This window comes from Conger conger, chromosome 2 (assembly GCF_963514075.1).
Source record: "Conger conger chromosome 2, fConCon1.1, whole genome shotgun sequence".
Lineage (NCBI taxonomy): Eukaryota > Metazoa > Chordata > Actinopteri > Anguilliformes > Congridae > Conger > Conger conger.
This window is the reverse complement of record NC_083761.1, coordinates 11,957,023-11,982,491: the sequence shown is the minus strand read 5'-3', so window position 1 is coordinate 11,982,491 and position 25,469 is coordinate 11,957,023. Positions and strand designations below refer to the sequence as shown.

The 25,469-nt window shown below is 49.3% G+C and overlaps 1 protein-coding gene across 5 annotated transcripts in view; it reads left to right on the top strand.

The window, feature by feature from the left end:
* Positions 1 to 25,469, top strand: part of zmiz1a (zinc finger, MIZ-type containing 1a) — a 111,483-nt gene that overhangs the window by 44,808 nt on the left and 41,206 nt on the right. For all 5 annotated transcript variants that reach the window (XM_061231473.1, XM_061231472.1, XM_061231471.1 and 2 more), the window contains 3 exons: positions 11,629 to 11,749; positions 17,210 to 17,323; positions 21,563 to 21,668. In XM_061231473.1, the coding sequence (XP_061087457.1) occupies positions 11,681 to 11,749; positions 17,210 to 17,323; positions 21,563 to 21,668 (289 nt within the window). In that variant the 5' untranslated portion in view covers positions 11,629 to 11,680. The remainder of the gene's footprint in view (positions 1 to 11,628; positions 11,750 to 17,209; positions 17,324 to 21,562; positions 21,669 to 25,469) is intronic.

Genomic DNA, 25,469 nt, shown 5'->3' with positions numbered 1-25,469 from the left:
AATACATGTAAATAATTACATTCCAAGTACCATTTAAATACACACAGCATATACCGATCTCCTAATATTTATGCGTACATATGTTAGGAATGGCGTCCAGCATCCAAGCAAACATTAACATTTTCCGCGCATTCCAAACATACGCATTTACATAAATACAGGCGTATTTTTTTACAGTGGGGTAGTGTGAGAGATGTGTTTGTTTGCGCGGCGGTTGTCGTGTCGCGGCTGCGTGTTTCCTGTCCTCCGTCGGCGTGCTGTCGTCTCTTTATTCTCAGAAGCGGCGGCCTAATGGATCAGATGGAGCCGGGGCGATACGCGTTTCCCAGCATCCTTTCCGGTGACCTGCTTTGGAGCGCTATCTGCGGCGGGGAAATTGCCTCTCGCGGGGGGGAAGCGCGCGGCAGGCCAAGCGCATGTCGACCGCTGGAAGCGGTCCTGTTGTATCGCATGACAGATGAAATCTCCGCTTGCATAACGCCGTCGATCTGCCCCGTGCCACCCACGCCGCCCGACGTTCCTCGCCCCCCCCCCTCTCTCCGGCGCCCGCCGGGGTCCCGCGGAAAACACGCGCTCTGCCCGTTCGGATGCTCTGACCTGATTTCGATTACTTTGCGAATGTAGGCCACGTCAGCCTCAACCCACAAATGAGCGGGGAGATTGGTAAACAACTTCAGATCCGCTCCGAGGTCCTGAAGGGGGGGGGGGGGGGGTGGTTTCTGAGACTCGGAGACTCGGGCGTTGTGGAAAATGACCGTAGCGAACTGCGAATTGGGTTTAAGTGCTTTTTAAGAAGAGGGAAGTGAAGACACGTGGACGGTTTCGCTGAAGACGTCTCTGCCCCGCTCCCCGTCCTGCGGGTACGCGGTCCGGGCCCCCATTAGCATTCCCGCAGGCCGCCGCTTTTGGCACGGACGAAAGCTATCCTGATTCATTTACGCGAGGGACAATCAGAAACGCGGCGACTGGCTGAATTAGAGCCGGCATGGCGGACCGCGGGAGGGCAGGCGAAGGTGGCGGCTTGTCTGTTGCCCGGAATTCATCGCATGCTTGCGCGTCGCCCGCGTCTCGATAAGGAAGATTTGTGGCGCAGATTTACGGCCGCCAGCGCCGCCCGCTCTCTAAATCAGTCTCCCTCCCCCCCCCCCCTCCCCGCGCTGTCCACAGAGCCTTCCCGGGACGTCCCAAGTCGGGAGCGCCCTGCTCCCAGGCCCAAACCCCTGCCAGGGACGGCCTGTCAGCCCCAGACCGCCTCGCGCGTCTAACCCCCCGCGCCCGCCGAATCGCTGTCGGATAATTAGGAAACACGACGAAGCAGTCCAGCGCCTCGCCCCGCACCACCTTTCCTAAGTAGTCTGTTCTTTTTTTTTAATTGAACACATTTGTGGAACGGGGAGCTCGTCCCTCGAGAACGCGCCGGCTAGCGGTCGCGGTTCTCCAGACCCTCGGCTGGGAGCAGCGGTTGAGTCTTTTTGAGACTGCGAGCGGACTCCAGGCATGCATATCCGCCATTAAAGCGCTAATGTATGCAAAGAGCGCCAGTCATCTGATGGAAAATAATTGCCGTGTTTTCAGATGGCAGTTGGGAAGTCTGATGCGTATTCCCTATCGGTAACGACCCGATGTTTTTCCTAGCCACCGCTTGTCCCTTGCAGCAAGTGGGTTGAACGCGTTTGGGAAGGTTGCCGATTCTTCCCGGAAATGCCAGCTGTAGGGGAGTGCTGGGTAGGCCGCCGTTTTCGCGGTGGTCTCTCGCTCGCTGTCTGGCTAGCCCTTTCTTCCCCCTGAACTCTTAGTATGCAGCTACAAAGAGCCAGGGGTCACTCCTGCATGGCAGCCAGGAGAGAATGTGGAGGCTGAAAGCCTTATCTTAAGCCCCTCACCCCCCTCCCACTGGCACCGACTGACACGTGAACACGCAGTGCAGAAACACACACGCACACCCGCACGCACACACGTGCACAAACACACACACACATGCACACACGGTCAGCACACATACACAATCACCCAGGGCCCAGAACACAAGTACACACCCTCATACATGTATACACAACCATACAGAGTCCAGAAACATGCATACGCTCGCTCTTACACATATACAGAATTTTACAGAGCCTAGAGACACACACATGTATACGTGTATATATAATCACAGAAATAAACATATGCACAATCATAGAACCCAGAACCACACATGCACTCTCATACACAAACACACAGAGCCCAGAAACACACATACACACTCATACACAAACACACAGAGCCCAGAAACACACATACACACTCATACACAAACACACAGAGCCCAGAAACACACATACACACTCATACACAAACACACAGAGCCCAGAAACACACATGCACACTCATACACAAACACACAGAGCCCAGAAACACACATGCACACTCATACACAAACACACAGAGCCCAGAAACACACATACACACTCATACACAAACACACAGAGCCCAGAAACACACATACACACTCATACACAAACACACAGAGCCCAGAAACACACATACACAAACACACAGAGCCCAGAAACACACATACACACTCATACACAAACACACAGAGCCCAGAAACACACATACACACTCGCACACAAACACACAGAGCCCAGAAACACACATACACACTCACACACAAACACGCAGAGCCCAGAAACACACATACACACTCATACACAAATACACAAAGCCCAGAAACGCTCATAGACCGGCCCAGAAGCACAGGCGCAAAGACATGCATTGATGCTCTAAAACACGCAAGCATAAACCCACGTACACACACCTGCACATCCCTACACACTCTCACACACACGCCTCCTTACACACACACACACACACGCGCACACACACACGTACACGTCCCTAGACATGAGTGCACACACACATACACACATATGCACAAACACTCCGCCACCTCCCTACACACACTCATGCACACATACACACACACACATGCATCCATGCCCATGTGCACACACACGCACACACACATATGCTCAAACACACCCACACCTCCCTACACACATGCACACACATGCCTCCCTACACACACACACACACACACACACACATACACACACACACACATGCATCCATGCTCATGCGCACACACACGCACACACATATGCTCAAACACACACACACCCACACCTCCCTACACACATGCACACACACATGCACACACACGCACACACACATATGCTCAAACACACACACACCCACACCTCCCTACACACATGCACACACACATGCACACACATGCCTCCCTACACACACTCGCGCACACACATGCACACACACATGCCTCCCTACACACATGCACACACACATGCACACACATGCACACACACATGCACACACATGCACACACATGCCTCCCTACACACGCACACCCACGCACTCATGTTCCATTTGCGGCCCTTAGTGAATTCCTTCCCCTGCACGGGGCTGGCCTGCCCGTCCTCCCCCAGGCTCTCTCCGTCTGGGTTCCTCCCCAGCCCGTAATGGCTCCTCGCAGGCAGACCCGGCTCCTGCCATTTCAGAGTTTAGCTGCCAGGATTAAGCCTGGTATGTGGAAAATGAACAGCCACTCAAAACAGGACACATGAGCTGAATGCATAATAGACCCAGGGGCCGGGGAGGACAAAACCGCAAGTCTCCCGCGTTCTGGAGCAGCCTCCGACTCGCCACGGCCGTGTCACCGGCGGGACGGGGGGGTGGAGGAGGAGAGGGGGGGGGGGGGGGGGATCGGAAGTCTTTTCCGCCATCGATGGTCTGAAACCACCCCCAAGAAAAAATAACAGCTTTCTGCTCAGAGTGTGGACAGAGAGATGAGAGGGGCTTTCTGAAGAGTGTGGACAGAGAGATGAGAGGGGGTGTGGAGATTATGTTTGGGGAGGGGGGCTCATAAGGGCCAAAGGCAAAGTGCTACATGTGTACATATTTTAAAATATTTGCTTTAGCCCTCTGAGTGATGCTGTAATCATCGGCTGATGTCTGATTGTGGCGGTGCCGGTTCAGTAAATTTGACTCTTATTACATTTGGTGGAGTGTGACCTTGCTCTGTGCGTGCGGGTTTGGGTGTGTTGGGTGTGGGGCGGTCCTCCTGTGGTCCTGGGCCTTCAGGGGTGCCTGTGTTTGGCCGAAGAGGGGCCGGGCGCCTGTCCCAACTCATAAAGTACACTGCTAATGCTGCTGGAGGAGCTTCAGCTTCTCAGCCCTGCACTGGGTAACACGCGCACACAGAGGTCTGTGTGTGTCTGTGTGTGTCTGTGTGTGTCTGTGTGTGTCTGTGTGTGTCTGTGTGTGTGTTTTTGCCTATGATTGCCTGTGTGTGTTTGCATATGCTTGCCTGTGTGTGTTTGCGTATGCTTGCCTGTGTGTGTTTGCGTATGCTTGCCTGTGTGTGTTTGCGTATGCTTGCCTGTGTGTGTTTACGTATGCTTGCCTGTGTGTGTTTGCTATGCTTGCCTGTGTGTGTTGTGTTGAATCTGCTGCTCCCTCTCTCCTCCTCCTCCTCTCCTCCACACCATTAGCAGAGGCAGAAAGCGTTGTGGAATCCCGGCCCGTGTGCACGGGTCCCGGCGGGGGTTCGAGGGGCCCCGAGACTCGGCCCGGGCCCCGGCGCTATTGTGCAGCGTGCCGGGGGCCCGGCGCGAGGGGGAGGGGGGCAGGCGCGAGGCGGAGGGGCCCCAAACGCTGGGTGAAAAAGCCGGCCCATCTGCTTTTGTCTGGTGCTATCAGAGCACCGGTCTGCCTGGGAGATGTGCTGAAGAGTTACACTTGGTTAGAGCGGAGATATTGCTCCGTCCTTCCCCCTGATCCCACCCCTATGATTTGTACCAGGGGGGGTGGGGGGGGTCGGAGCGCTCCCCCCCTGTCCTCCTCCTCCGACGGCCCAGCAGCCTTTGCTGCTCTAATCACGCTGCAGATGTGGCTGATGGCTGAGCGGGTTCTGTGTACCGAGCGCGCGGGTCCCCCAGGAGCCAGGCAGACTTGCTTATGTGAGCTGTCAGGGAGGGAGGGAGGGAGGGAGGAGGGTGTGCGTGAGAGAGAGAGGAGAGGCGGGGGAGAAAGGAGAGCAGGAGTGAGTGGGGGGCGGGGGTGAGGTGGGAACACAGAGCGGAGCGGCGCTGCCTCTTGATTGGCTTATATGAAAAGGCATGAGAAGGCAGTGAAGGCTGACCGCCTCAGTGACAAACGAACCACATTACAAACATTAACCCTGTTCCCACATTACAAACAACAACCCTGTTCCCACATTATAAACGATGACCCCTTTCCCACATACAACAACCCCTTTCCCACATTACAAACGATAACCCTGTTCCCACATTACAAACAATAACCCGGTTCCCACATTACAAACAACAACTCTGTTCCCACATTACACACAACAACCCTGTTCCCACATTACAAACAACAACCCTGTTCCCACATTACAAACAACAACCCTGTTTCCACATTACAAACAACAACCCTGTTCCCACATTACAAACAACAACCGTGTTCCCACATTACATACAACAAACCTGTTTCCACATTACACACAACAACCCTGTTCCCACATTACAAACAAAAACCCTGTTCCCACATTACAAACAACAACCCTGTTCCCACATTACAAACAACAACCCCTTTCCCACATTACAAACAACAACCCTGTTCCCACATTACATACAACAACCCCGTTCCCACATTACACACAACAACCCTGTTCCCACATTACAAACAACAAACCCATTCCCACATTACACACTGTATATGTGGTAGCAGTGGTATGGTGTGTGTGTGTGTGTGTGTGTGTGTGTATATGTCGTAGCAGTGGTAGTGTGTGTGTGTGTGTGTGTACGTGTGTGTGCGCATGGTGGGGGTTTGGGTGTAGGAGGGTTTGGTTGGGTGGGGTGATGGGGTTAGTTTGGGGGGGAGGGGTGAGTGCTCCAGACCCTGCTGCGGATTACTGCACATTTTGTAAAACAACAATGGAGTCCACATCTCCTCCCTTCTTTTCCTTCTCCTCTCCTCCTGTTCCCCTCCTCATTCCTCTCCTCTTCCCCACTCCTCCCTTCTCCTCCCCTCTCCTCTCTTCCCCAATCCTCCCCTCTCCTCTCTTCCCCTCTCCTCCTCTCCGCTCCTCTCCTCTCCTCTTCTCCTCTTGTTCCCCTCCACTCCTCTCCTCCTCTCCTCTCCTCTCATCCTCTTGTTCCCCTCCACTCCTCTCCTCTTCTCCTCTTGTTCCCCTCCCCTCCTCTCCTCTTCTCCTCCCTGCTCCTCCCCTCTCTTCTCCTCGCATAACAAACGACAATTTGTCCCCGGCGCCTGGGACCTGCACCTGGAGTCCTTTAACAGCTGGCAGTAAATAAAGCTTTAATAAAACTATTTCCTTTTGCAAAGCGTTTAATAATTAAGAGGGAACTTTTCCCTCTGGCTCCGACTCCGCACGCGCCCGGGTCCGTGGCGCGCGGTAACGCAACGCGCGGAGAAAGGCGATTCCGTCTCGCTGCTCCTCTCCCGCCTTCCAGAGACGGCTGAGAATTAGGGGAGGGAGAGGGAGGGCAGGGAAAAATCAGTTTATACAATATTAAAGGGATCAATAGTCCTGTTCCTGTTAGGGGGAGATCATTTGGCTTAGTGCTTCATTGTGTGATTTGCATGTTAACAGTGCTGGCGGGCTGGAGCATCTCGAGGTGGGATTGGGAGAGCCCTCTCTCTCAATGGGGTGTGAAAGTGAGGCAGATTATCTGGGTTCAGATCGCCCGTCCCCGGCTCTGGAGCGCCCCAGCTGTGTGCAGCCCGATCCGGTCCCAACCGCAGCCATCGCGTGCGTGTGTTTGTGTACATGTGTAGCGGCGTATTGTGTGCCCACGTATGCGTGAATACAGTGTGTGCGCACGAGTGTGCAAGTAAATTGTGTGTGTGTATATATATCATGTGTACGCCCATTTGTGTGTTTATCATGTGTGCTTGCACGCATGTGTTTCGATATATTGTGTGTGTGTGTGTGTGTATTGTGTGCGTGCATGCAGGTGTGTGTGTACATTGTGTGTTTTTGTGCATATATTGTGCGTGTATATGGCGTGTGTGCACGTGTGTGTATATTTGTTTTCTCACCGCACTCGTGGAGTCATTACCCACTCCCTAACGTGTCGTTATTTTCCAGGCCAGCAGAGAGAATTGTGCGATTTACAGAATGACAGAGGGCAATTCTCTCTCGTTCTCTCTCTGTCTCATTCCCTCTCTCTGTCTCATTCCCCCTCTCTCTCTCTCTATCTGTTTCCCTCTGTTTCTGTTTCTCTGTTTCTCTTTTCTCTCTCTCTGTCTCTCTGTCTTTCTCTCTCTCTCTCTCTCTCTCTCTCTCTCTCTCTCTCTCTCTCTCGGTGGTCGACGGGATAATGACGCGGGAAAGACACTTCCGTTTGTGGAAGGGGAGAGTCTGTACGTTGGGGCGGTCCGTGCCCTAGAGGACACACACACACACACACACACCGTGCCTGACCCTACCCACCCCCCCCTCCCTCTCCCCCCTTCTCGTAAGGAACACCGGCTGTTTGGCCACACGGGCCGTACACGTGAATAAAGCCTGTTTACCGCTTGTGCTGCGATTATTCAGCCATTCACCAGACAGGGGAAAAAACAGGCTGGGGTTGCGGCAGGGATATTGTTTTTAGTGACAGTGAGGAAAGACCCTAAGCATTGCCATTGATCGGCTCTAAGTCCCCCCCCCCCCCCCAGGAGCAGCGTGCATTTCTACCCTATCTCCTTTGTCTTTTAAATGCCTGTTTTGGTAGGGGGTGGGGGGGGGGGGGGGGGGTCTTTTACACTCTGAGACACCACCAGCACAGAGGACAGTGGGGGTAGGACAGAAAAGACGGTTTAACCGTAGGGGTTTGCGGTCGTATCGCTGTTGCGGAGCAGGATTTGAGAAGGTGAGCATCGTCTGTCTGCAGAGATGAAGAAATCAGTCATGCAGGAGGGCTCTGATTACAGACAGATCATTTCAGCCCGGCTCTCTGCTGTCGCTCGCTTCCCTGTCTCCACTGTACTGCGCCTTCGCTCCGCTCTGTGTCTCTGTCTGTATGTCTGTTATAATGTCTGTGTGAGTGTGTGTGTGACTGTCTCTGTGTGTGTATGTGTGTGTGTGTGTGTGTGACTGTCTCTATGTGTGTGTGTGTGTGTGACTGTCTGTGTGACTGTCTCTGTGTGCGCGTGCACATGAGTGTGTGTGTGACTGTTTGTGTGTGTGAGAGTATACGTGTTTGTGTCTGTTCATCTGTGTGTGTTTGTCTCTGTGTATATACACACATGTGTGTCTGTCTGTTCGGTTGTGTGTGTGTGTGTGTGTGTGTGTGTGTGTGTGTGTGACTGTCTCTGTGTGTGCGTGCACGTGTGTGTGTATGAGTATGAGTGTGTGTGTGACTGTCTCTGTGTGTGCGTGCGCGTGTGTGTGTGTGTTTGTGTGTGTGTGTGTGTGTGTATGAGTATGAGTGTGTGTGTGTGTGCGTGCGTGCGTGTGTGTGTGTGCGTGTGTGTGTGTGTGACTGTCTGTGTGACTGTCTCTGTGTGTGCGTGCACATGAGTGTGTGTGTGACTGTTTGTGTGTGTGAGAGTATACGTGTTTGTGTCTGTTCATCTGTGTGTGTTTGTCTCTGTGTATATACACACATGTGTGTCTGTCTGTTCGGTTGTGTGTGTGTGTGTGTGTGTGTGTGTGTGACTGTCTCTGTGTGTGTGTATGTGTGCGTGTGTGTATGTATGAGTATGAGTGTGTGTGTGACTGTCTCTGTGTGTGCGTGCGCGTGTGTGTGTGTGTTTGTGTGTGTGTGTGTGTGTGTGTGTGTGCGTGCGTGTGTGGTGGGGGACCTCTTTTGCTTTGCACAGCCTTTCGCCCTGTGTTCATCTCGCGTTCCTTCATTTTGATTAATCTCCCGGCTGTCAGAATATGCGCATCATTATCAGTGGTGTAGGGCCTGCATTGGGCTCGCAGTGGTTTAATCTGCAGTGATGTAGGAGTGTGGACTGACTGTTCTCACGAGCTGCAGTCCAGAGAGCGGCTCGGGGAGGAAATGCCCTGCTGTGCAGGTAAAACACATTCCACTACAGTAACCAGCCGAAGAAAAACAGACGCTGGGAAGACGAGGGTCTGTTGAGTTTGATTGAGCGTCTCGATGATACTTGACAGGAGCTAATTGAAACTCATTCCAAAATAATACATTTTGAATGATACTAAAGCATTCAGCGACTTCGGGCTATTTAGTTTCTATGTTTACAGTCGTTCGCCAGTTACTGACTCCGTGAGAGACGACTAGCGTTACCGTGGTAATGAGTATGGAGATGTATGATTAAATGGTAATGCGTCTGTCATGTCAACCCTGTCATTTTAACCCTTACCGCCGAAGTGCGGCCTAGGCAGGCAGAAGTGAATATGTTTGGCTTTGGCTCTCTGTTTGGTGCTGCTCTTTTCCTTTAAACAGGAGTAAAACTTGTGTATGCATTAAGACTTGTAGCAGGAAATGTAAAAAGAGGTGGCCTATGGCCCCAGCTCCCTTTGCCCACCGCTGGAGGTGTGAGCATTGGCAGGGAATGGGGAAATAGTTCATCAATAACCACAAGGTCAGACAGGCACTGTTGGCTGGAGCGCACCCTGTTAGGCAGGCAGCAGCTGAGGATTTGTAGGGCTTGTAACGGCTTAAAGAAACACCGTGCGCCTGTCCACAAAGCACGGGACTCGGGAAGGGGAGGGGGCCACCTGCCGGCCGCTGGCGCGAACTGCAGCCCCGTTGCCGGGCTGTTCCGCGAAGCCTCCGTTCCTGCGTCGCCTTTGTGGTCGCGCTTGGAAAAGCACATCGTGAAAAAATGCGCGTCTGAACCAGTTCCACCCGTGATTTCATTTCGTTGTTTATGGCTCGCATTTTTGGCGGTTTTGCGCCGCTGATGCCTAATTTGAAGAGATTTTGTATTTCAGATAGTAAAACGAACAGATCAATAAGTCTGCTTTGTGGGAACTGGTCTTATTTGCTGTGAATCTGTTAACACGCAGCCCATTATGCCGTGACTAACCATGTGCTGTTACTGTGGACATTTGGAGGTTACATCACAGCTGCCTCCAAGCAAAGCTACTTTCAAAACAGAAAACATCTACCTCTTGTTACCCCTAACTGTCGGGGATTACATCACAGGTGGTTCCAGATGAAGTACATTTGAAAGTGGCAATGTAGCCCTCTCCTGGAAATGCTTTCACAGAATGTAACCAATCTTGGAATCTTGGAAAGACCATGTTCATATATTGTAACGGTGTGGTCGCATCGTCTTAACCTTTCGATTTTTCCTTGTCCTGTCCAAAAGTATACTCTAAGCATCAAGGTGCCTGGACAGTGTGATCAAAGACCTCACTACAAACACTAACCCGCCGTCCCCACCCCAAAACTCCCATCACTGCTCGCAACCGAAGAGTTAACAAACAAATAACTTCCATCTGGTGTAAAGCCGCGTTGGGCGGTTTTTTATGAGCGTTTAATTTATGGAGAGGAATGCGCTGGTGTGCCCTCTGCAGCCGGGGGTAGGGGTACGAGGAGCTCCGATAGAGTACCAGCTCTTTAACTGTCCCGTGGAGTAGATTACTCCGCTCCTGTTCCTCCAGCGGGGCCCTGAGCCTGCTCTATAGGCGTGGGGCAGACATGTGTGGGGCTCGCTCACTCTTTGTGTTCTGGTATTTGTCACTGTGTGATGGCGATAAATAGGGGGGGGGGGGGGGGGGCTCTCCGATTTCTACCTATTAATTCAGCCACCCGTCTGCTTAAAGCTGCAGGATGCTATAAATTACCGACGGGACCACGCTGCATGATATTTATTTGACGCTGAATACAATGATAAATCAGTCGGCTGAAGCAAAATTGATAACCTTGAATGTGGGGCGTATTGCTCGCGACTCGCGATAATGTCGTAATTTGAGACGCGCTTGTAACCCGGGCGTTGGAGGGTAGGGGGCCGGGGGGTGGGGTAGAGGGGGTTATATGTCGCAAGACTTTCTGTAGACACCCTTCCCCGGCAGCTTTCCAAAATCAATAATCTCATCTCTTTTTTGGCCGAGTGTCGGGGGCTGCTTGAGTGTGCTGTTTAGAACTTGTTCAGGCAACCTGCTCAGATAATTGTTAAGCAGAGGATGACATAACCTTTGAGTAATGTAAACAGTGTGCAGATGCCAGCTTAATGTTTTTCACGCAAGGGAACTGAAAGTTTCCTTTGTCTTGATCTCGAGATGCAAGAAGTGAGTTATTGGCCCTATTCTGATTTCCTCTATTGTTGTGTAAACTGCAGTGCGCATACAAAGTGGTCCCCACATTCACACGTTTCTCCTCCTTCAGCCCCATTGGATAGATTGTAGGGAGACCTCTAGTTTAAGCTCGTCTCATTGGTTGACTGTGTATCGGCTGGCTTTACTGTAGACTGACTGGTCTTTGTGGCAGTGATATCAGGTGACCTGGAACTGTGATAGTTTGAGTACTCCGGCCTTGTCACCTGTCATATCAGCCCAAGACCGTTCTTTATTTTCAGCGTTTGATGGGGCTGGCAGATCCACCTCTAATGTCCCCCTCTCTCTCGCCTCTCTTTCAGAGTGCTGAAGTTTAATGGCTTTCAGGTAGAAGCCCAACGAGAGACAATCAAAATGAACTCGATTCCGTCGATGGACAGGCATATACAGCAGACCAATGACCGTCTGCTGTGTATCAAACAGGTAAGTGACATCGCGCTAATGTCCGCCCAGGGGCCACTCGAGCAGGTGCTATCGATCGTCGGTCTGTCACTCACATTTTAGGCAGCACAAAGCCACCACCACAGAGGCTTAGCTTACAACACACTGCACTTTACACATGGCTTAGTATACAACACTTAGCACATGGCTTAGTATACAACACTTAGCACATAGCTTAGTATACAACACTTAGCACATGGCTTAGTATACAACACATAGCACATGGCTTAGTATACAACACTTAGCACATGGCTTAGTATACAACATATAGCACATAGCTTACTATACAACACATAGCACGTAGCTTAGCATACAAATCATAGCAGATAGCTTACCATACAGAACATAGCTTAGCATATAACACACAGCTTAATATATTACACATAGCACTTTAGTTTAGCATACAACCCATAGTTTTGGCAGGAATTGGCCTGCATGTGGGCGCCCAATCGCATTATCTTTCGCCTGTAAAATCTGAGGGCGAGTGCCAGTCGGGGCTTGTGTTTCTCTTTTGAGATGCAACATTGCATTCTCGTGGTAAATCTCGTTTCGGATTCCCCCATCTTTGACTTCACTTAAGAAGCGTGCGGCCAAGTTCTGGAGGGGTGGTTTGAGAGGCGGCTGGCTTGTATGTATTTTTACACCCTTTTGAAGTCGCTCAGTGCTTGAGTTAAGCAGGCTGGCTTAGCCAGACAAGGGGATGGCTAAAGCTCTCTCTCTCTCTCTCTCTCTCTCTCTCTCTCTCTCGTTTTCTCTGGCCTCAGATTGAGGGAACTTTCTAGAAGCACTTACAGGAACTCCCCTTCGTAGGCCAGGGCCGTGCACGGGCCTGACTCGCACAGCTGCTATAAATGGTAATCTGTTAGCCTTTTTATCAACCGTTAAAGGATCAGGTTACAGAGACGGGTCAGCGCAGGGAGGCTACTCCAATTGTCTCCAATTGGCTTTCTCATTCCTGAGCCCTCACTCTGCGCTACGGGCCTTTGTACTCCCGCCACCTTTTATTGCGGGAAGGATTCCCTGACAGAATGAAGCGGAGGTCCGCGCATACCCCAGGGCTGCGGCTTTGAGCCGGGCCTTTGATCACCGCCCGACAACGCGTTCGCTTTTGTTTTAGCTCTTTCTTCCCGTTGATGTGGGCGTTATGTTTTAAGATTCCTTTAAGTGGCCGTGGGAGTTCCTCGCTTCTTCGGTTGTTTGCAAATTTTTGGAATACTTTGGCACGTGGCGTTATCTGCCTCGGCGGTGTGTTTGCTGTAAAGGGTCCGGAGCGTAGCCTGCGATCCAGCGAGTGTACCAAACCCGCCTGCGAGCCCCTAATGATTTTTAAGAAACGATTAAAGGTGATAAAAACTTTGCGTGGCGGAGATACGGCGCTAATGGTGCTAATGACGCTGTCAGCGACGCGCTCAGCGAAGACTAGCCCGCTTTTCCCTCCGCCCTAATTTAAACTCCGAATTAAAATTAGGATATTTTCTCATTATCCGTGTTGTCTCTCATGCATTGGGAGCGCAGATACAGAAAGTAAATAGTGTTTTATTAAAATGGAATTGGCACTTAATTTTGTCGGAGACCCCCACATCCTGGATTCCTTCCCGAAACGGGAGCGTTCCCGGGTCTGAGCAGATAATTTAGCTGAGCGCCCTGGGTCAGGGGGAAGGCTAATGCGCACACATGTGCACCTCTGTTTCGCACTGGGCGGGCCCAGGGAGATTTGCATGTTATTAGCGGGGTGTTTAGATTTGCGCGGGGAGAAAGCCATCGCAGGGGACGGCTTTTTAGCGAAGCAGGTAAAGTCTGCTCTTTATCGGGGGTAAACAAAGGGAAGCCTGCCTCGATGGCGGTGGAGCGGAGAGGAGAGGAGAGGGGGGGGGGGGGGGGGGGGGCTGCCTTTGAAGCAAAAGGGGGGGGGGTGTGTGTGTTTGGGGGGGGTTGGTAACGGTACGCGCGTACGCCGTCACCGCCTCGGTCTAAACCAAACAGGCTGAGCCTCCCGGGAACCCCCCCCACCCCGTTCCTATTGCACATGGAGTCTTCTGACATTCATTTAAGAATCTCTCCCTGGGGCCGCTCCTCGCTGTAGACCTCAGCCCAGCAGAGGTGGGAGGGGTTTAGAGCAGGAGGCAGTCAGACAGGAAACCATGATTTAACGGCCGATTGTACAGGGCCTCTTCCCGTTTAAAGGGGCTCCGTTTATTTATTTATTTGATTTTTATTTATGTTTTTTTGTTTTGGAGGGCCAGCGCGGCAGACAAAACGCACTTTGTGAACCCCGGCGAGGCCAAAACAGACACGCTCAGCTCGGCCCTGCGATGTCGTGTCGCACCTCCAGCGCACGCTCCTCCACACCCCATTACAAAATTAATTTCCCAGCATAAGTAGGTCATTTGGAAATTAAGCATATTTTTCATCGGCGGCACAATGCCCGTGTTGACACCCTTCCGATCTGCGGATTACAGAGCAAGCGCAGGGCTGAATTAAACCAAGTGTAAACAAATTTCGCCGGCTGGGTCAAACGTATTAACCCGGATCCCCCAAACTTAAACAACGTTAAATGCAGAGGTGGCTTGTGGGTAAACATGCCAATTACAATAATACATGTAATTGAATCTCCATTGAGTTGATCTAATAAATAGTTAAGCTGTAGATAATTTAAATCATCCAAAGTGAGCCTGCACCCCACTAATAGAGGCAGCTTTGTGTGTGACAGACAATCTCAGTTTGGAACCGGGTATAATAAATACCATTTATGTCTTGCCAATTAGACCACCAGTAAGCCCATTCACTCGTCTGCCATTCTCTTCAAAGCACAGAAAGATGATTATCGGGGGAGATCAGAACAATTAACTTGCTATCCTCTCCTCCTTACTAGTGTAGAATATTCAAGTGATTAAAATAATTAAGGAAATATTGTTCACAAATCCAGTTGTTGGGTTTAATTAAAAATTCTCATATACAAATTCTGCATCTTGAAGAAATTATCTTTTTCACGCTGCAAGACTATAGAAGAGACAGCCCCCCCTCCCTTTTTTTCCTTAAAAATATTTTTTTTTCTTTTTTATATCCTCTAAAGACGTGACACTTGTGCTCAAACAGCAGGCAGGATGTGCTTGCACACGGCCAACATGCTAATTACGTATAGCGTCTCCACTCACACGGATCGGGCGAATATCTGTCAAATTACACGGATCAAGGCTTGACCGGCGCCTTGCGATGGAGGAAACGGGGTTGGGGCCACTCGCTTTTATTAAGCAGCCCTGATTGTGTTCTCTGAGAGTCATTTGCTCCCAATGCGAAACCAAAAAAGAAACGGGCTGCTGAAGCTGGAATGAGCGGAGTGGGTTTTGGCTCCCGGTTGTTGTGAGGGTGGCGTTAGCGTGGCGAGACGGGATCGCCTCGCGCCGCCAGCGCTTAGCCGCGTCTTCCTCAGCGGCCCGTGCCCGGGTCACGAGGGGGGCCCTGGCTCGTTGCGTTCGCGGCCTTCTCCCCGGCGCGCGGCGGTCCTCCCGTCCGGAGGGGCCCCCGTCTCTTGGCCGCTGGTTAAGTTTGATTGGTGGGATTTGGCCGCGCAATCAGGAACATCTGTGGCACGGCTCTGCCAACAGCCCGGCATCGCTGGCACCGCCCGCCACAGAGCTGGCACCGCGGCGGTACCAGTCGCTCCTCGGGCAGAAACTGGCAACACGCTGCAGTATTGTGTTTTTCTTCCCTCCCTTTCTGTTCATTTTTCCCTTCCAAGCGTCCCTCTGTCTCTCTCTCTCTCTCCCCTCCTCTGAGCACTGATAGCCTCACAAGCTCCTCTAAATTTAGCGTTGCCGAATGCTAGACACCCCACCCCCCCCCTCCCCTCCCAGACCTTAACCGTCAGCGGAATTCGCACCGCTCAGAAATGTCCCTTCTCCTGACAAAGATTCACACTGTAGGAGAGCGAGAGAGAGAGAGAGAGAGAGAGACCGCAGTGTGCTGGGACCGGCTCATGAAATAAACAAGACTGGTTTCATCCGGCCCTTGTCAAATGAGGGCTTTGTAAATGGATATGAAAGCTTCCACCTCAAATTCTGACCTCTGCTGCCCCCTAAAGACGGGCCGGGGGAAATTCAGAGGGGCTGCCAGCGACGGTGCCGCCTCGCTGCGATGAGAAAATAAACACGTTTCCGTCAGGCGGACGAGAGCGCTTCATGTGTCCTGACAAGCACCGCTCCTCGTTTAAAACAACACGGCGCTCCAAAAACTGTTAACGGCTGAGGCTGGGCAGCAGGTGCCTTATTGTCCTCTGTGTTTAGACACTCCTCGTCTGTTTGAGTAGTTTTAGCAGAATTAAACAAGGGCATTAGCTCTTTAAAGCCCCGCTCTGTAAACACTGAGGCAGTTTTATGGATTGAATTAAGACGGAATGAATTCGGCACTGGAAGGCGATGTGATCGCCCCCCCCCCTCGTCTGTCTGTCAGTCTGCCTCTCGTGTCTGTCTGTCAGTAAGACAAATGAGCCGTGGACCGACTCGGAGAAAAGTCGCTGAAATGATTGGTGGAGAGACGACAAAGAAATGATCCGGATTTCAGGAATGGCAGCAGCAACAGCAGCAGCAGCAGCAACAGCAGCAGCAGCCAACAGCGTTTGGAGTATTCCCTCTCTCCAGTGTAGCGCTGGTTTCTGCAGGTAGTAATCATAGCGGTGCTGGGCTTTTGTCCGTTGTCTGGCTGAGCTGTCTTTAAAAAAAAAAAAAAAAACCCTGCAAATCCTTGTCCTTTTGCCAGGGTCTACCTGACCAAACAAAAGATCACTGGAAGAGTGGATTAAGCCGGGAAGGAATGGCGTTTGGAGGCCCTGAAGGTCACACGGCTCATTGTCAGATAGAGAGGCGCACTATGAATCCAATGAAATAGGGGGGCCCTTCAGCTATTCAGACCGGCTTCTCACAAGACTGTGTAGACTGGAAGCTTTAATAGAGCGCTGGGAGGATCAGGCTGTGTTAACCAGTGGGACCAGTTCAGAGCGGCCGGGACCCAGTCCTTCAACGCGCCACGTCCTTTCCACAATGGCCTTCCCTCAGCATAAAGGGGCCTCTTGTTGCGTTGGCAATTTGCATCAGATTTCATCTCGGCGAGTCGAGCGATGCAGTCATTGAGCTTATTGTTGCCTCCGCCGATTATTACCGCGATGATTCAGTGTGCTGCGTGTCTGTTTTTATGTGCGCCCCTGACCACCGTCACTCATTAGATCAGCCTAACTCACTGCAGGTTGCTGCTCGCATACTAACCGCGCAAACCAGGCTTCCTAATGTGGAATTTTTTCCTAAACAGCTGCGCTTCTGTACGAAGCGGCGTGCAGTTCAGAGTTGTTGAATTTGGAAGAAGGGACGGTTGATGATTAAGAGACGTTCTGCAGCGGAGAGAACTTTGCTCCTCATGGCACGTTTGTGCTTTTTTCCCTTTGTCCTCCAGCACTTACAAAACCCGGCGAATTTCCAGACGGCGGCGACGGAGCTGTTGGACTGGTGTGGCGACCCGCGGGCCTTCCAGCGGCCCTTCGAGCAGAGCCTCATGGGCTGCCTGACGGTAAGTCCTCCTCCACCCCAACCCTGGCGACTCCCCTCCAGCTCCCCCCAAATTCCCACTTCAGCTACCCCCAACCCTGGAAATTCCCCTTCAGCTAACCCCAACCGCCCACTTCAGCTAACCCCCGATCCCCCACTTCAGTTAACCCCCAATCCCCCACTTCAGTTACCCCCAACCCCCCACTTCAGCTAACCCCAATCCCCCAACCTGACAGCTTCCTTCCCTTCAGCTAACCCCAATCCCCCAACCTGGCAACCCCCCCCCCCCGCCCCCGGTTCAGGATCACTGGTGGAGGTTAAAACAATAGTCACCGTGCCACTGAAGAGACCTGAGAAAGACCCAAAAAGCTTCATGTACTTCAGCAAGGCCACAGGAAATATGTGAAAAAACAACACAAGAACACAAGAACATGAGAATATATAATGATGAGAATAGGCTATTCAGCCAGTCCAAGCTGAAAGAGCATTGACTTAATGTAGCACCACAAACAATCCCCTCACACCATACCAATTAACAAGTGCTTAGAAGCCTGAGACTGCATTTGGCAAAAGCGTTCACCACAAACCCAAAAAACTGAAGCTCAGTTGTGCTTTGCCGGGCTCTGTTCAGCTCAGTTGCTTTAGCTTTTTTCTTAGTTTTGTCTGTGTGGAAAGCAATTAGGTTTGTTTATCTTTTGTATCAAGAAAACAAGGAGCGCCATTCTATACTGAAAGCCTCAATGAAAATATGTTGTCTTAATACCTGCTTGGATTTAAGCTGAAACCTGTTACTAGTTCGCTGAGCTCTTCGATGACAATACTACAGGCTGCGTAGTTCTGTGCCGTTCTTGGCAGGCTCTTGAAGATGACAACTCTCAGAAAAGGATTAAGAGAAGTCAGGGTACACAGACAGGAATGAGCAATAAATGTTCAAACCACCAAGTAATCAATGTTCTTTAAGTAATAAGACTTCAAAGCTTTTAATTCCCCAGTTTAAAAGCCAAACAGTTTAGCCTCGCTGTATGAAGCCTATAAGAGCATTTAGTCAATTAATTAGTATAATAGTTTCCTCAAACATCTATAAGTGGCAATTACTTTACATATTCCTCTTTTTTTAAAGGTTGTTTGAGAATTTCAGGGAAAATGCCGGTCAAATGTGTGCAAGGCCAACTTTCATTAGCTCAGTATCAGCAGTGTTTATCCTCTTTGTGTAAAGGGAATGAACGGTATTTTGTAACGAAACACCCACCATGTTAAGAGCAGGAATCGCTAGAATGTTTGGTTGCACACTGATCTATTTCTAAAGCCTGTTAACCCAGAGGGCATCCTTGCATGCATACAAGCCAATAGAAGCAGTTGTTAAAGGTTCCCTACCTCCATTTTACTAAGTCCGTAAAGCAATCCCCGTTTAGCTAATTGTAATAAAGAGCGCTAATAGATATCGTGTTACAATTCGAGAATCTGCGGGGCTCCGCGTCCCGCCCCTCACTCTTAGCGGAGTGAGCTGCATGTCATGTAAAGATTAAAGATGGGAGAAGATGTGAATGCTGGCTGACAGAGGCAGAGCTGTCAGTCACTCTTCGCCCTGGGGCGTTCTCATTTGCCACGCGACTCCGAGTGTCGGAGAGCAGCAGCTCGGAACCCGCCGTACCTCTCCCGCCTTTTGTCTGGCGGATCCCAGAAAGCGTTATTACCGCGCGGCGCTCTGCCTCGACTCCGTTGGAAATTGCATTCCGTAGCTGCCAGTTGTTTTCCCCCCCCCCCGAACGTCTTCACCACGCCGTCGCGCGGAGAGGATTACGTCTTTCGGAGTAATAATTGCTCGTTTATTCCGTCCGTGAGCTCCCGAGATTGTGTGCCGTGGTGCTTTTAATATTCGCGCATTGCATCTGCTGAATTATTTTAATCACCGTTTTTTGACCTTTTTCAGAAGTTCAAAGCATCATTGAACCCGGTGCTTTTATCTTCTTAATGTGCAACACCGGGTGTTTTTAGCTCTTTGCATTTTGCTCATTCAATTTGTTTCCTGTCGTGAAAATACCATGGATTTTCCAGCTTCACACTGCAAAAGCTGCCCTTGTAGGCCCTGGTAACTTAGATTAGACTAATTCCAAACTAATGTTTTACACATCCATCAATGTTCACCTTTTGCTTGTGTGTTTTAGTCTCAAAGGCCAGTGACTACCACACCACTGAAATACCACATATTACTATACTGTTCCATATTCTCCCCCTAATGTGGGTGGTGTAATAATGTGACTGTTTGTTTAGTCCTCTGACAATTTAAACACAGGCAATCTTGACTTGGTCTTGTGATATCCAACAGAATTGATGCAGCACCAAATAACATCCCCCCTCTAAATGCATATTACTTAGCCGCAATTGCTGAACATTTAAACTGACTGTGTGGAACTGAGAAAGCCCAGGACCAAAAGAGGATTTATATTCTGTGAAATGCTGCTTAAAGATTTACACCTCGGTCACGTCCTCTTTCTTCTTTATAGACTATCTCCAGACACACCGTCAAGCTGGATGTGTACTGTAGCTTTTTCATTTTATTTGCATCCTTACAACAGAAATAAAACATTAAGATATTAATCTATTTTTATGGCAGGTTACTTACAGTAGCTCACAATGACTCTGATTTATGAAATTGGATTCTTTTTTCAAATAGTTTCTTAAATGCTTATACATTTGCATTTCAACACGTGTAAGTGTAGTTGTGTTCTGTTGTTCACGTTGTTTGTGAATAGTTGCATGTGTTGCGCATATTTTAGCAGAAGTCTCGTGTTAGCATTACCTTGCCAGATAAGAAAAGGGGTTATTAACCAGTGGAACTAATGGAGACTTCTCTAGTGGAACGACACATCCCTACTCTTGGCAGGAATTCTCCTTACAGTTGCAACAAGGAAACTGAAGTTGGCAAGAATGTGGAGATTCAGTCAGTCATATGGTGAAAATCTTATCAGTTGCTAAAAATGAAAACATTTATAATTGTGCAACACTGCAGATATTGTTTCGCGATCTCCTGGGTACAATTAGATGTTCTGACGAATGGCGCATGCTGTTTTGAACAGACTAGATTTAGCTTTGTTTCCTTGTATGAATATTGTAATTAGACAATGCACGTGCCTATATCTTCTCTTGATGCAATTGCTATGGAGCATGGCAGAGACATGCAGCGGTATTTTCTCATGTTAGAATACTTCTAGACTATACTTTGAAGAGGTAATAACATGGTCGTTGGGATACGGTGCAGCAGGTTGAAATACTGCCCGTTTCGGCTTGGGCAGACAAAAACAGGGCTTGCTGAGTTTTTAAAAAACGTGTCACCACCTCCAGTTTTCCCCGCTTGCACCAGAGTACACTTTGCATTTAAGGTCAAAAGGACTGAAAGGGGCTTCTGCTGGAGATAATAGAGATGGTAAATCAAGGCGAGATTCTCCACTTAATCTTGATTTATAATGCCTCTAGTGCCATGTTAGGGCTCTCTTAATGTCCCTCTCAGTGGGCAGGAGTGTGCTGCAGCCTCACTTGGCTCCGGTTTCCTTTTTATTTGCAAATGCCATCCGCTCCTTGAATTTATTAACCGCATTACGAGACGTTATTGCGTCGCTGACATTGTCAAATCCGCCGATTCCAGATCACGACCACAGATCATTTTGCGGGGACACAAGTTTCTCTGTCTTAGTAGTAATACAGCCATCAACCACACTTTAACTGATTAATGGAGCTTTTTTAGTGCGTTTGATTTAATAGGCTGTGTTCTTTTTTGCCTTTTTACCTTTGTTGTCAGGTATTTTCTTGGGTAATTTATATCAAAGTTTAGAACAAACCTTCACTAATGCTCATTTAAGGCTAATGCAACCAGATCAACAACAGAAGTATGTTTCTTAATCTTTTTGAAAAAAGGACATTTTGTTGTGAACTTTGCCAGAAGAATATGCAACAAAGGAAAGCACAATGTCTTGACTGCAGTGTTGGCTCCTCTATTTCCTATGGGAGTCTATTTAAGACTGTTAGGATGGCATAATTCTGTGCATCCTATAAAGATCTTAAAATATTCAGCAGCCCAAACACAGGCTAAGTCAGGGGAGCTGTAAAGTACAGTAAACCCCCCCCCCCCCCCCTCCTCCCTTGCTGTGGGACAGCTCGTGCCATCTCGTGCAGGAGAGGAGAGGGGAGAAGGAGAGAGAGGCTCGGCGTGGCTCCCTCTGCCCCTCGCTCGCCTGCTCTCCCTGACCGTGCGTTTCCCGCGCAGGTGGTGAGCCGCGTTGCCGCGCAGCAGGGCTTCGACCTGGACCTGGGGTACCGGCTCCTGGCTGTGTGCGCCGCCAACAGGGACAAGTTCACCCCCAAATCAGCAGGTGAGACCCCGCTTTCTCCCCCCACCTCTGTAGCGTAAGCAGACCTGGCTCACTTCCTTTTGACCCGGTGTGCCCCAGGAACTGCTAACTGCCGCACTTTAACCTCTGTCTGCTGCTATGGTTACACAGCTAATAATGTTTCTGCTAGCTCAGGTAATGTGCATGACGTCTGTTTGGAGGCATCACTGTACTGTTCTTTTGTCTGTTATGTCCACAAACGTGGCTCAATTGTTTTACGTTTTGTGTTCTTTTCAGTAAAAACTGCTGAAAATAGATAGCACATTTTTGGCTTTTTAAATGTGAATGAGACGCAGTTGATTCCTGTTACCATGTTTTCTTGTGGTCAGCTGGTTGGCATGTATTTATTTGAGAGGTTTCTTTGTGGGATTTAGATACTATAGCTGTTTTAGGGCAGGTATGTTGACCTTACCTGAGGTGTAAATTGAAGTATTTTCTATGATAAATCACTTTATATATATATGTTTCAGGATAGAAAATGCACTATGGTTAAATATTTCGCCTTTTCCCCCTTGTAGGGAATAACAGGTGTTTGATGAGACACTAATATAGGCCCTATCTCAAACATTTTATGTTTGTAATGTAGTTTTACCTGTGCATTCATTGAAATTATAACTCAAATGTGGTTTTTAGCACACAGAACAGCGGTGAGATGCGTACTGTTTCGCTGTTTTACACTTCTCTTCACGTGTTTTTGAAAAATGTGTCAGGGCAGTTATGTGTGTCTGTCTCCATGCTTGCTTCCTGCTCTGTGCTTCAAGCTTATTCCCCACATCTATACCCAGAATAAAATAGACCCGCTCACACATTCAGCTGCAAAACCTAGTGCGTATCTGAAAAGGTTTGATGAACAGGGATTATATCATGATCGTTCGACAGTGCCTTCAGGTATTTGAAAAAGAAACCTCCTGAAGTGTCCCGTTCTTGTACATTTGTCAAAGTAAAATGTAGGTGGATATCGGGTGATAGATATACACGCAGGGCCAGCGGAGAGAGGTGGGCTCACGGTGCTTATCCTCCGCGGTTGGAGAAGGCATGACAAAGCTCAGCGCTGAGAATGAAGATAAATGAACCGCTAAGAGCTCTGCAGATAACCATGGTTACTGGGGTGGGAGGGGGGGGGGGGGGGGCGCGTCAGAAACTCTGTGATTTGTGCTTCTCACCTGCCTTTGTTTAAAAGGTGAATCTCTCTGGGGTAATTGCTGCTGCAGTGGCTTGCTCGCTAAACTGCATGTAAGATAATGGCCTCACCCTCTGACCAAAAGCCACTTAGCTTCTTTCTCTCTTGGTTGTTTTGAATATTGTCTGTTTCTGTTTGTTTTTTTGGAAATATGTTTTTAAAAAGGTGAGCGTGTTTTTGGTCATTTGGTCAAATCGAGTACTTGATTTGACCAAATTGAGTACCGACCGGTCTAGCAATTTTGTTTGATGTTCTGGGAATTTTTTGCTTTTTAGAAGTATTCTGTACTTTTGCAAACCGCCAAAAGATTTTTGAATATCGGAAGTCCTGTAATACCAGTGAGAGAACAGTACTGAGTAGACTGGCTCTAGTGGGTAGAGAGATACCACCACATTCCCGTTTATTCATTTACAACGCCTGCCATCATTAAACAGTGTCATTTCATTCCGTGTCACTCCTCAAGACGGTGTTTATCAGTCTGCGATTGATTACCCGCGCCGTTGCGGGTTACATCATTTCCTCCCGCGGTAACGATTTAGGAAAGCGGAAAAACAAGCTTAGCCCAGACCGGCGGTCAGACGCCGCGCGTCGCGGCCGCTGTTAAACGCGGTGAAAAGCACCTTGGGAGGAATGTTAAGAGGTCGACGCGGCTACCTCCGCACACTCTTGCATTCTTACCTTTGTCACAAGGGCACGCAGGCCCCCAGACAGGGAGACGGCCAAGCCCCGGCATACTGAGAGCCTTGTCAGAGAGATGGCTCTTAAAAGGCACTCACGGAGGCCTGGGGGCAAGGTTGTATTGAAAATCCACCCGGCCGTTGCTGAGAAACCGCAGCGAGCGGGGTCACGTGACAGCCAGGATGGCGGCAGTGGGTCGGACATCCGATATCAGAGACAGGGACTCAGTGTCTGTGATTCTGCGAGCCTGCTGGAAGAGGCTCAGAGTTTCCCAGCGAACGGATCGACGCTGGAATGCATTTGTTACAAGATTAGTTAGGGAGACGGAGGGGGGGGGAGGGGGGGGATAAAAGGTTTTAATTGAATAGGGTGTTCTTTGCATAACGTCGTTTTGCAATAATTTATTTAGCTCGTCCGCTTCTTTTCTTGGGTCCTTTCCAGCGGTATCTGCGAGGTCATTATGAGAGCGCAGAGCTCGTCTCCGACCCTTACATATTTTGCAGAGAGCTGGTAAAACGCGGCTCATGGTTTTAGAATTTGCTAACACCTTTTTGTGCTTTTAAATAACACTGGTGTCTGATTGTTCCACTTTTAGATGTAATGTCTCACTTTCCCATCTGTCTATTGATAAGAAAACACTAGAGTGTGGACCTTGGGTAGTTTCAATAAGCCTTTAAATACACTTGGGTGGGTGGGTGTTCAGAAAGAGGCTGCAAGCGAGACCTTTTCATGTACACGGAGATGGAAACAGTCTCTCCTCCCTGCAATACTGTACACAGGCGAGTATCCACTTTTGGGATTTAGCTGCAACTTCAGCTCCTAATTATTTAATTAGCCCAATCATGTATTTGATATGCCATGATAAAGTCATAAGGTGTAATTTGCTGACAGCACACACAGTATTCCTGGTGAAAACGTCTTGCTGTGAACCAGGATTGGTGTGTACAGTTGGTTGGAGAGAATATTTGTTTGGCATTTTGTCTACACACTGGCCCAAAAGGAATGGAGATGTGTCCCTTTGCTGTACCTATCCGAATTAGTAAGCAAGGTAGAAACACAAACGAGAAAGTCTAATATCGCAGTGCTTGCTACTGTATATTAAATGTAGTCCGTCATCAAGTTTGGTAAATAATTCCATGTTTTAATTAACTGGCCTGTAGTGAGGATTAAATAAATCATCAAACAACTGTTTTGCGGTTTAGCCATTTTGCTGCTAGGTTTTCAGATGGCTGTTAAGAACGTGTAATCTGCCTGTGCCAGTGCCATCGGAAAGGCAGTTTAAAAGGCGTCTTATCAATTGTGTAGCCACCTGTGCACCCCAGCAAGCGTCCTGCTGGAAAGCATCATTAATTCTTTATGAGCCCGTGCCAGCTTCTGATGGAAACCCTCTGATTACTCCTGTGTTATTGGTCAGCCAAAATGGCTGGCGATTGTGTGTGTTCCTGGCCTTGAAATTAATTCAGCCGGCATGATTTCTCCTCCTGTCATATTTATGGTCCTCCGCTCTTAAGAAGCGCTTTGATTAAAAAAATGTAATAATATAATAAAAGCGATAGACTCAGCCAAGTTGAGAAGCGTGCCATTTTGTTTCCAACAGAAGGGCCATATTATATAAATGGATTTGTCTGGATTACAGTGTACCCTCCCTGCGCTGCTTGTTTATCCTATGAAGATAAGTTACTCTTGGCTTTTAAATGACAGACAATTGTTGGCTCTCTAAGCAAAATCTCATTTAAAAATGATTAAAATACTGTAGATAATATTTTCGAAGTAGTCCACAACTTATGACAGACTCACCTACAGTAGCTAAACATATGGTCACTTGTTAAATGGGAGAAGGACTAAGTTTGCTGAATCAAATACTAATTCATGGTTGTATTCCATTGGTGGGCTTTGTGTGGGATGGTTGCTCGTATTTGAAGAAG